This window comes from Anomaloglossus baeobatrachus, chromosome 2, assembly GCF_048569485.1.
Source record: "Anomaloglossus baeobatrachus isolate aAnoBae1 chromosome 2, aAnoBae1.hap1, whole genome shotgun sequence".
In the NCBI taxonomy this organism is placed as follows: domain Eukaryota; kingdom Metazoa; phylum Chordata; class Amphibia; order Anura; family Aromobatidae; genus Anomaloglossus; species Anomaloglossus baeobatrachus.
The window spans coordinates 491440197-491453118 of NC_134354.1; the positions used below are offsets into that span (position 1 = coordinate 491440197).

Below are 12922 nucleotides of genomic sequence, written 5' to 3' on the forward strand. Positions count from 1 at the left end.
CTGTTTTTTGTTCTGTCAAGATGGGCTGCAGAGTGTACATTAATGAGAAAAAAAATGAACTTTTTTGAATTTACCAAATGTCTGCAATGAAAGAAAGAGTGAAAAATTTACAGGGGTCTGAATGCTTTCCATACCCACTATGTACGTATATGTGCCCCTGTTATGTACTGTGTAATAGCCGTGTCTGACCTTACAGGGACATGGCTTGATCATACCATAGCTCCTGGGCCGGGGAGGAACTAAAAAAAAGTATAAAGACATTACAGCCGGGGATCACAAATGATTCTTTCTTTGAGGGAAAACTTTTTTAAAAACAGGCAGGGAAATGCTTTACCTCACAAAAAGAATCATCTATGATCCTCTTCTGTAATATCTGTAAAAAATGTTTGTGTTCCCCCCTGCGCAGTAGATGTAGTATGATCTGACCATATCACTGCACAGTCAGACACATCCATTACACAGTACATAGCAGGAGCACATTTATAAGATTATCTCAGCACAGGAAAACATTTTTTAAACACATCCAATTGTAGAACTTATTATTATTCCAAGATCTATTGATTAACAGAACTTTAAAATTAACTTTATTCATTGGAAAACCCCTTTAACAATGAAACCAACACAAAAATCCTTTAAAAAAACAGATGTGTGAACAGTTCCAATAAATTAAATATTGGTCCTTGTGCTGCACATGAACAAGAAACACTGTCAGGTTAAAATGTCCTTGCAAACACTATGGACTCCATTCATTAACAGGGTAGTCAACTATTAAAACAGTTCCTTTGTAATCCATATATTTCAGCTATCTAAAATAATATGTATACTTCTCTCTGATGCCAGGGCCATTCTAGTGATGTTGGCACTGTCTCTCCCAGGATCGTGAAACTCCCGGAAGAGAGAGAGCAGCAGTATTCATTGCCTCCTGATGTAAGCGATTTGTTGAAGGTGGAGAGAGTGAAGCGGCCGCTGACTGCACTCAGTACATTTCAGAAAAAATTTACATTCCCAAAGTGGTGTAAATATTCATGAGATAGGTAGGCTTCTCCGCACCCCACCGGCCCAAGTTCCGCTTATTTTCACAATGCTAGCCGGGACTGGGGAAAAACACCGGAAGTCATAAAATGGTCACACAACTTTGTAGAAAACTGGTGTAATCACCTCAATGAAGTTTCATGTTTGTAAAGACTCTGATTAAATATTCAGTCAGCAGGCTCTATGGTCAGTGTATAGCCCGCTACACACGCTTCAATATATCTCACAATCTGTCGTTGGGGTCAAGTTGTAAGTGACGCACATCCGGCATCGTTTGTGAGGTATCTGCGTGTGACATCTACTTGCGATCAGGATTGAACTCAAAACCGTTGATCGCAAACACATCGTATCATTCTCTAGAATTGAGCGTTTTGTTGCACGAACCTAGTGAATTGTAACGTGTGACATCCCTGATACGATTTTGGTGTCTGATGCTATGTGCGCAGGTGTGCGCTCTGCACCGCAGCTTAAAAAAGGTCCGCTTCAGAGCGCAGCTGAAAAGCTGCGTTCTGAAGCGCCTCACAATGTCTGTCAGTCACTAATCTCTGTCAGTCGGTCACTATCTCTGTCCCTCACTCTCTGTCCATGTCAGTCTATCCCCCTCTCTCATATACTCACCGATCCCCGATCCCCGGCGCTGCACGGCGTTCACACTGCTCCGGCGGCTTTTACTGTTTTGAAAAAGCCGGCCGCCCATTAAACAATCTCGTATTCCCTGCTTTCCCCGCCCACCGGCGCCTATGATTGGTTACAGTGAGACACGCCCCCACTCTGAGTGACAGGTGTCACACTGCACCCAATCACAGCAGCCGGTGGGCGTGTCTATACTGTGTAGTGAAATAAATAATTAAATAATTAAAAAAAACGACGTGCGGTTCCCCCCAATTTTAAAACCAGCCAGATAAAGCCACACGGCTGAAGGCTGGTATTCTCAGGATGGGGAGCTCCACGTTATGGGGAGCCCCCCAGCCTAACAATATCAGCCAACAGCCGCCCAGAATTGCCGCATACATTATATGCGACAGTTCTGGGACTGTACCCGGCTCTTCCCGATTTGCCCTGGTGCGTTGGCAAATCGTGGTAATAAGGAGTTATTGGCAGCCCATAGCTGCCAATAAGTCCTAGATTAATCATGTCAGGCGTCTATGAGACACCCTCCATGATTAATCTGTAAATTACAGTAAATAAACACACACCCGAAAAAATCCTTTATTAGAAATAAAAACACAAACATATACCCTGGTTCACCACTTTAATCAGCCCCAAAAAGCCCTCCTTGTCCGGCGTACTCCAGGATGCTCCAGCGTCGCTTCCAGCGCTGCTGCATGGAGGTGACCGGAGCTGCAGAAGACACAGCCGCTCCGGTCACCTCCACGCAGGTAATGAAGACAGCCGCGCGATCAGCTGCTGTCACTGAGGTTACCCGCGGCCACCGCTGCATCCACCGCTGGATCCAGTGACAGCGGGTAACCTCAGTGACAGATCAGCTGATCGCACGGCTGTCTTCATTACCTGCGTGGAGGTGACCGGAGCGGCTGTGTGTGCTGCAGCTCCGGTCACCTCCATGCAGCAGCGCTGGATGCGACGCTGGACCATCCTGGAGTACGCCGGACATGGAGGGCTTTTTGGGGCTGATTAAAGTGGTGAACCAGGGAATGTGTGTGTGTTTTTTATTTCCAATAAAGGATTTTTTCGGGTGTGTGTGTTTATTTACTGTAATTTACAGATTAATCATGGAAGGTGTCTCATAGACGCCTGACATGATTAATCTTGGACTTATTGGCAGCTATGGGCTGCCAATAACTCCTTATTACCCCGATTTGCCAACGCACCAGGGCAAATCGGGAAGAGCCGGGTACAGTCCCAGAACTGTCGCATATAATGTATGCGGCAATTCTGGGCGGCTGTTGGCTGATATTGTTAGGCTGGGGGGCTCCCCATAACGTGGAGCTCCCCATCCTGAGAATACCAGCCTTCAGCCGTATGGCTTTATCTGGCTGGTTTTAAAATTGGGGGGAACCGCACGCCGTTTTTTTTAATTATTTATTTATTTATTTCACTACACAGTATAGACACGCCCACCGGCTGCTGTGATTGGGTGCAGTGTGACACCTGTCACTCAGAGTGTGGGCGTGTCTCACTGTAACCAATCATAGGCGCCGGTGGGCGGGGAAAGCAGGGAATACGAGATTGTTTAATGGGCGGCCGGCTTTTTCAAAACAGTAAAAGCCGCCGGAGCAGTGTGAACGCCGTGCAGCGCCGGGGATCGGGGATTGGTGAGTATGAGAGAGGGCTGCTAACTTCAGTAACTTAGGAGATTAGCGGTCACCGGTGAGTCCTTCACTGGTGACCGCTAATCAGGGCGCGACACAGACAGAGCCGCAGCATGACAATGAAGTCGGGTGAAGTTCACCCGAGTTCATTCTGACAGTGCGGCTCTGTCTGTGTCTGCTGTCATCTGCCATTCAGCTCTGCTACATGGCTGTCTGTGTCTGCTGTCAGCGGCCATGTAGCAGAGCTGAATGGCAGATGACATAGTAAAAACGCATCCCTACACATTACACACGCTTGTCAAGTCAATAAATAAAAAAAAAAAAGTTGCCCAATGCATACGTCACAGAACACATGATCTAAAGGATCGCACATAACATTGATCAATTTAACATAGACTACTAACGCTCGTGTGACAGCAAATGAACGACCAACGTGAAATCTCATAAGATCCCATATGCAACCTGGGCGTGTCACATCGCAAATGCGATTGTACAACTAATTGCAACGTGTAAAGTGGGCTTAAGTTTCGCTATATATCACCCATATAACTTTTTTTTCTCAAGGTGATCTTTCCTAGCTATACATGGAGTACGGGTTCTTAAGGGGGCTTTACACGCTATGATATCGTCAATGTTTTATCGTCGGGGTCACGTCGTTAGTGACGCACATCCGGCGTCATTAACACTATCGCAGCGTGTAACACTTACCAGCGACCTTAAATGTCCTCCAAAGTAGTGAAAATCGTTCACCATGGAGAGGTCGTCCTAAAACCAAAAATTGTCAATGGTTGTTTATAGATGTTGTTCCTCGTTCCTGCGGCAGCACACATCGCTGTGTGTGACACCGCAGGAGCGAGGAACCTCGCCTTACCTGCGTCCCGCTCGCAATGAGGAAGGAAGGAGGTGGGCGAGATGTTCGTCCCGCTCATCTCCGCCCCTCCGCTTTGATTGGCTGGCCACTTAGTGACGTCGCTGTGATGTCGCCATGACGCCGAACGCACCTCCCCCTTGCTGCCGTAGCAATAATGTTCGCTGCGGCAGCGATCACACGATATCGCATGCACGACGGGGGCGGGTGCTTTTGCGTACTATATCGCTAGCAATTGCTAGAAATATCGTAGCATGTAAAGCCCGCTTTACACTATTATTGAGCCCCTACACCTACACCAATGTGTGCAAGCTTCTGCCTACTGAGCAGTGTTCTACAGAGAGTGATCGTTTGGGGGGGGGGTGTCTTAAGATTCGGTCCCTCTGGCATCTGCACATTAGGAAGGGACTAGATAATAAAACAATACTATATATGAAGCTCTATGCAAACTTTAGGGTAGATTTTTTTGAAAGTTGGCAGATGTAAGGGGTAGAGATGAGCGAACCCAATGTTCGGTTTTCGGGCTGAAAATGGAAAAACCCTGCCTACCCTCCCCCGAAAGTGTTCTGCTTATGGCTGACTATAGGTGGGCGGAGACTCAAACTGCCAATCAGTGATTTCCATTGAGGTTTGGGCCAAGTCCAAACCAGTGGAGGTACGATTCTTCTGCAGTTGCCGATCTGAACTTCCACGGGTCATTCTTCTTTAGTAAAGAGTCTGAATGGAGCCCTGATTATTTTACTGTCTGGAACAAAGACATTTTTGATTGTGGCAGTCATCTGTCTGCTAGCATATTATTTGATTTTACCCTCCTGCAAAAAAAAAAAAAGACTTTTGATCTATATAAAATCTAACTACTTAGACAAATGCACTTGAGTAAATGATTTTATTTGTAGTTAACAAATTGTCATACAAAAAACATGATGGCAAATTGTGCCAACCCCCCAGTTGCACCCCTCTGGTCCAGTTTATGGACTTTTTTCACACCCAGCAGATACTTCTTGAATTGTGATCTATGGTTTGTAAATTTATCCTAACAGATCATAGTGGGAGAACCAGTGAACACCAGATGGTTTACGTATGTGGAGTCGTTGAAGAGGGCATTACTGAGAAATCTGATTCTAATGCTGCAGATTAATTAAAGTAGCTCCTTTCATTGAACATGGTACAGTGGGTAGAACAAGAGCCAGAGGCTTTAGAAATGCTGTATTCATAAAGGCTAAGTGTTACATTTTCTGGACCCACTGTTTTTTATCAAATCATTTTGCTTATTTATCATACAGTAAATTATGTAGACAATAAAATATAATATCCTGTAGACTGGGATCCTCGTGGGCAGGGTCCTCTCTCCTCCTGTCCCAGTCTGTGCCTTGTATTGTTCACGGTTATTTTACCTGTTTTTATTATGTATACTCCTTTCATATGTAAAGTGAATAAATAGCACTATAATAATATCTGGAGCGTGTCTGCATTCACATTTATACAATTCCGCTTGATGAAGACACCTGGATTGAAAACGCCCCTCCCTATTTAGATGTATATGGTACTGTATTCATAAACTAAAATGGGCTGGGCAGCAAAAAAAAAAAAAATGTTCTTTTGATCACCTTTTGGCAGATTTACATTGTATTAGTTTTTTTAGGTCCCTAAAATAAAGTGCGTGAAAGATGTACTTTTTTTCTACATTCTCAATGGGAGATGTATAGAATTATATAATAATGTATGAAATGTAATAAATGTCTCTTCTGTATATTCAGCTCTATATGACCTTTTACAGGAAAGAAAGGGGAGCCCAATAAAGGGAATCTGTCAGCGTAATCCACCCCCAAAAGCTGCTTAAATGGACATTTGCTGGTAGGTCTTTAAAACATAAGGTACATCCATTGCTCACTGAAGAAAAATAGGAAATCCACTCTTAAACATGCAAAATGTTCTTTATTGTGTTCCAATACAGTGTATCACACAGCATGAGTGACGTGATCAACGATCAACGCGTTTCAAGTTCGTTCAGCACCCTTAATCATTCTGCGTCATGACTAAGGGTGTTAAACGCACTTGAAACGCATTGATCACGTCACTCATACTGTCTGATGCACTGTATTGGAACATAATAAAGAACATTTTGCATGTTTAAAGGGAACCTGTCACCAGTTTTTTCCCTATTAAACCAATAATATCACCTTCTGCAGCTCCTGGGCTGCATTCTAGGAAGGTGCACCTTGTTGCTGCCCCCCTTGCATACCCCTAAAAGAACTTTATAAAATCTTACTGTTTCCTATGTAAATGAGTTTGGTTGGACAGATGTGCGGTCTCTAATTTGGCTCCTGTCCCCCCTTCTGCCACTGTTCGCCATCCCCCAGTCATGATTTATATGGATGACGCCACCCCCGTCATCGTCCGCGCAGGCGCATTTTGCTGTGCCCCTATCACGGGGCTGAGCATAAAGTTTCCCACGTGTGCCGGTGTTGTACGTAGTTGCGCAGGCACGAGATTATGGGCAGGTACGAGGATGACGCTGGTTAGGTCATACACAGCGCCGCCCATAATCTCGCGCAACTAAATCACTGGTGCTCGCGCAAGGGAAACGTTATGCTCAGCCCCGCGATAGTGGCACAGCGAAATGCGCCTGCCTAGAATGCAGCCCAGGAGCTGCAGAAGTTGATATTTTTGGTTTAATAGGGAAAAAACTAGTGACAGGTTCACTTTAAGAGCCGGATTCCTATTTTTCTTCATTGGATTATGCTGGCTATGGCGAGGCTAAATCCTGTGCTCCATGGCGAAGAGGGACGGTTAATGTGGTGAGCTAGATTTTATATATAAAATTACATTTATTGCTCCATTACATTGCTCCAAAATGATCCATTACTCCATTACATTGTGCCAAAACAATGGTTTATTCCATATGCCAAGGAAGCTGAAGTGTCCTGGGTGTGCCAAAGCACACTTCCTGAGCCACCGCACTGTTCCCCATCTAGCACCTTCTCTGGATAGACTACACAATTACGTACATATAGGTTGCACTACGCAGGGAATAGAGCCGGGAGGCAGAAGTATGAGGCTGAGGCCACACGGGGATTTGTGCGAGTGCTGTCATGACACTCGGCACACACTTGCAGCACAGCAGGAGTCAAGTGTCATGCGAGTGTCATGCGACTGTGGTTCAATCGTGCGATCAGACCACAGCTGCAATGGGGAGGGCCAGCTCTGCGGAGGAAAGGGCAGACACTGTGGAGGGGAGGGCCAGCGCTGCGGAGGGGAGGGAGGGATTTATCTCCCTATCTCCTCTGTTGCCGGCTGATGCGAGAATCGCACTGCTCTCATGTTACACCGGTGTAACGCGAGAGCAATGCGATGTTTCTCTTGCCCCTTAGACTTGAATGGGTGCGAGTGGAACAGGATCGCATTCCACCCGCAGCATGCTGTGACTGCTTTCTCGGTCCGATTAGGGCTGAGAAAATAATCGCTCATGTGTGCTCCCGCATAGAGTAATATTGGTCCAAGTGGAATGCGATTTTTTTTTTTTTTTTTATCGTATTCCACTCGCTGCATATTACTCGCCATGTGTGCTAGCCCTAATAAGTGCTTGGCATGCACAGATCAATTTAAAGGGAACCTGTCAGCAGAAATTTCGCCTTAAACCTAACAGATTCCCCCTCTGCAGCTCCTGGGCTGCATTCTAGAAAGGTCCCTGTTATTATATTGCCCCCTTTCTGACCCAAAAAAAGAGTTTATATCGAGGTACCTATTTGGCTTCTGATTCTCTAAATGTGTCACGGGGGCGGGCTGCCTGATGGCCGTTATTCTGCCCCCTGTTCCTGTATGCCGCCCCCATCGCCGATTTCTATACTTCTGGACGCCGCCCACTGCTCCAGCCATCCCCGCGCATGCCCAGTGCTCATCTCTCGTGGATGAGCACTGTGCCCAGTGTCACCGGTGGTGACGTGCGGGCAGGGTTTAGATTATGGGCGGTGCTGTGATGTTAATTACCAAGCAACCGCCCATAATCGCGGGACCGCGCATTCCCCCTCGGCCTGCTTCTTTCTGCGCAAGCGCGCTGCAGCTGAACTCCTACTGATCGGTGTAGTCACTGCTCCGCGCTCCTCCCATCTATTTCCTGCCTCAGGGCAAGATGGGAAGGAGGTGACGTGAGTTCAGCTGCAGCGCGCTTGCGCAGAACGAAGCAGGCCGAGGGGGAATGCGAGGTCCCGCGATTATGGGCGGTTGCTTGGTAATTAACATCACAGCACCGCCCATAATCTAAACCCTGCGTGCACGTCACCACCGGTGACACTGGGCACAGTGCTCATCCACGAGAGATGGGCACTGGGCATGCGCGGGGATGGCTGGAGCAGTGGGCGGCGTCCAGAAGTATAGAAATCGGCGATGGGGGCGGCATACAGGACCAGGGGGCAGAATAACGGCCATCAGGCAGCCCGCCCCCGTGACACATTTAGAGAATCAGAAGCCAAATAGGTACCTTGATATAAACTCTTTTTTTGGGTCAGAAAGGGGGCAATATAATAACAGGGACCTTTCTAGAATGCAGCCCAGGAGCTGCAGAGGGGGAATCTGTTAGGTTTTAGTCGAAATTTCTGCTGACAGGTTCCCTTTAAGACTCATCTGCATAAGGAATAAAACAATCATTTTGAAGCGAGTTCATTGAGCAATGGATTGCTTGAGCCATGATATAGATGGGCTTATGTTTCAAAGCCCTCCATGTTCATATAAGCAGCTTGGAGGGGGTAAATGGAAGGTAAAGGGGCTCACTTTTCCTTTCTGATATCAAATGTAGGTGGGTATTTTCTACATTCATCCTTGTTGTTGCCTTGTACAGTGAACTTGATTTAGTGACCTGCAGTGTGTTAGGGTTACATGATAGTGTAGTTGTGGACCTCATATTATACAGCAGGTTGGCATATAGATTTTGTGGAACTGATTCAGTAGAGCTTGTAGTTTTTATTGACAGGCTCACACATTTATTGGCATTATCTATGTGAGCATAGACGCACAAAAAGCTGTCAGTCATTTTGTTGGGCCGTACACTGGACTCGTTAGGAGCAAATAATGTTATACTCAAAACCATATACTGTACTTGTCAGCTCAGCACCATGTGCTACATAATGTATGCGGATAGAACAAGTAACAAGTTGGCTTTAAAGGGAAAAAACACTGGTTTGTATAGAAAATACTGCCAATCCTTACCAACTGGTGCTAGAATCTTAATATCTCCCCTTGTGTCAGTATATACTGTTTATCGGTAAAAGAAGGGTGTAAACAATATACTAGAGTGTATTTTTGGTTTGGTGCGCTGTTTAGCTTTCTATATTGTATTTTCTCCTGCCCATCAGCACTTGTTGGGTACCTGAATACTATATTCTGGTTGCTAAGCATTAAAGTGAACAGAGGTTGTATATTATCTATGTAGATCTATAAACCTGTTACATTCATATGTGTTATATACATTCATTCATTTGATATCATCTCAGAAATGTAATCTGAAAAATAAAATTCATTAACTCTTCTTTTGTCAACACCTTGCTTATTGGATGACCTTTAGAGCTGAGCTCCATTCACACTAGCTTGTTATTAATGGAAGCAGTAACACTGACAGATCAGACTTCCCACGTAACAACCCCATTCACTGGAAGTCCTTTATTCTGTGCGTGGAGGGGGGGGGGGTGTCACATATGCACAATACTGCTATCACACAGGGATATGGGACTAGATTCTTATGATCGAAATGGGTGTCACTGGTTGATACCCCACTAATCATCCATTTATCATGTGTTGTCTGAATAGGTGATTATGTTGTTGGACTAGTCCCTTAGCTGGGACCTGTCAGGTGATTCATACTGCCAAACCGCTGGCATCATAAAATGTAGCCTGGGTGCACGACTGTAGCCAGATATATTATTCTCTGAAACTGATGTCTCACAGAAATTTACACTTTAAGGACCATAGCCGGAGATCAGACCAGTCCGGTGCTGACCCTGGCCGGCTCTTAACAGCGCTACTGAAGGTTTCTCCCTTGCCAGCGCTGGGAAGACCCAGCCGAGGACGACACCAGACTAGTCTGGTCTCCGGCTATAGACCTCGGCTATATCTTCAAAGTATATATTTTGTGCACCTTCAGAGCCTTTCAGAGAATATTATACCTGGTTGTAATTGTGGTTTGAGCAGCGTGAATCACCTGATAGGTTCCCTTTAAAATAAATATTGATTTTACATTTAAAAGAATTACAGTTTTATGATAGATTTCCATTAAATCTTGTGCCCACATGTAAGAACATTTCATCCTGGAAAAATTGATTTTTTTTTTGTAATTGTGGTTAGTTCTTATTTGTAAAGATGTAGATGTAGAACAGTAATAATTTCACTGCAGATTCAGCAACCAACTTATCTAAAGTAACTATAAAAAGAACTGAAAATCTAAGCTTTGTACCTATGGATTCAATCTAAAATGACAAGTCTGAAGTCACACTATGTGTCACTCTACGTGACTGCAGGCTTGTAAATACTCACATTGCGCGCACTGTGCACTGTGAGGATTCTCCGGTGTCACATGGCCACAAATATGTGACATATATACTCCTGGCCACATTAAGACTAGACTAAGTGACTGCAGACTTGTGAACCTTTCCATAAGGCCCCCTTCACACGTCCATGTCTGTGGTACGTGCTAGTTCCGTGCCCGTATGTACCGGAGACACGGGCACACGTATACCCATTAAAATCAATGGGTATATGTGCACGCACGTGTTCTGCCAGTGGCCCGTGCCTCCGCGTGGAGCAGACGTGGGCCGTGTGCTCCACACGGATGCATGTCCGTGTTTCTCCAGCAGCACGGGCCCGCACACGTACCACACGGGTGTAGTGTGGATGCGGGTGCACGTGACACACGCCGGAGAAACACACGTGGCATTGTAAAAAATAAAAAAACACATACTCACCTCCATGAGCCCTGCAGTCTCTGCCGCGGCTGTCCCTTGCATCCGTCCCCCAGTGAATTTGAACAACGCGTCTTCTTCACTGGGGGCCAGAGGCAGCGTCAGCGGGGCGTGGCCTGTGACGGGCGCTGTCATTCAGCACCACAGACAGCTCAGGAAGAAGCAGGTAAGGCGGGGCTTTCCGTTTTCCGTGTGTTATTACGTATAACACACGGTGAACAGGAATGTGCCACAAACACGGCACACGGGGAGCAAACCACCCCTTTAACACATACGTGAAAAAACGGATCGTTTTTTTCACGGACGTGTGAAGGGGGCCTAACGCTGTGAGGATCCTCCAGTGTTAGTCAGGAACACTGGTCATGTGGCTGCAAGTATGCGATATGTACACTTTCAGCCACATTCAGACTAGACTGTTTACGCGACTGCAGACTTATGAACCCTCCCATCACGCTGTGAGGATCCTCCAGTGTTAAGGACGCTTCACACGCAATGACATGGCTAACGAGATATCATTTAGTTTGAGGAATTCGTGACGCACATCCGGCCTCGTTAGCGACACCGTTGCGTGTAAAGCGCCCTTTAGAGTCAGGAACACTGGTTATGTGGCTGCAAGTATGCAACATGTACACTCCCAGCCACATTCAGACTAGACTGTTTATGTGACTGCAGACTTGTAGTTGTTGACCAGACAACCCTTTTAAGGTACCTTTAGATAAAATAGATGAAATGTAGATGACCCATTGATTACCAGTTGGATAGATAACTGCTCATTTAATTTATCTAAAAGGTCCCCAAAAACAAGCACTGCTCTAAAATGCTCATACCTGCCAACTCCTGCCTTTCACTATACATTTATTTTTCATATTTGACCAGCAAGGTAATGAACGCATAAAAGCAGCTGATAAATAATTAAAGAAATCCACATCCCCAGGCTTTGTATGCAGAAAGTGCTATTGGTGGCTTATTGTTTGCAGCATTTTTAGCTGATACTTGGCCAAACCAGACAAAATTTGCAATAATCATCTTTGCTTTGTTTGAAAAATTATCCCTGGCATCATAAATACTAGTTTAGTTCCTGTTAAAACTCCATAGTTTTAGCACAATGGACAAAATACTTAAATGGGTTGTCCACTACTTGGACAACCCCTTCTCATTCCCCATGTGCGCCCCCATAAAAATAAAAAAGCCTATACTAACCTCCAGTGGACAGGGGGCTCACGTGTCATAACAATGTCACATGGGCCGTGGGACAATAGTTCCGACATTGCTGGAACTGTGTTGGCACCGGAGGTGAGTATAGGCTTTTTTTATTTTTATGGGGAATGAGAAGGGATTATCCACGCAGTGGACAACCCCTTTAAGAGCATATTTACCCTTTGAAATACAAATACAGTAAGACAAACAGTGACTGCTTGAATGCAATAACACTTGGTAAGTAGGTGGCTGTCGGCCTCTGTTACAGTGTTATAAACCATGATGTGTATGGTCATGCTATGTAACGGAAAAAGAACTGCTCATTTTGGATTCACTTTGTAGTAATCTTCCAGGGGAAGGCTGTACACTCCTCCATAACAGTCTGTTACATAGATGTGCTCTATATTCATTTTCATTAGGAGGCAGTTGTTATTTTGAGACCACTTTCTCATTACAGGATGCCTGTGAAAAAAATAGAAGATAGAAATGATTTTGTTTTTTTTTGTTGCAGAATACATCAAGGGCAAATATTTTTCCAGGCTTGTGCCTTGGTCAATAATGAAAAATATCAAGAAATGTTACAAATATATCATACTTCTAAACAG

The 12922-nt window shown here is 45.2% G+C and overlaps 1 protein-coding gene across 1 annotated transcript in view; it reads right to left on the reverse strand.

Annotated features, from left to right (window-relative positions):
• Positions 1 to 8754: 8754 nt before the first annotated feature.
• The window catches only part of CREG2 (cellular repressor of E1A stimulated genes 2), a 39235-nt gene continuing 35067 nt past the window's right edge, over positions 8755 to 12922 (reverse strand). Inside the window, exon 4 of the mRNA XM_075336471.1 lies at positions 8755 to 12779. Coding sequence (XP_075192586.1) covers positions 12638 to 12779 — 142 coding nt within the window. The 3' untranslated portion in view covers positions 8755 to 12637. The remainder of the gene's footprint in view (positions 12780 to 12922) is intronic.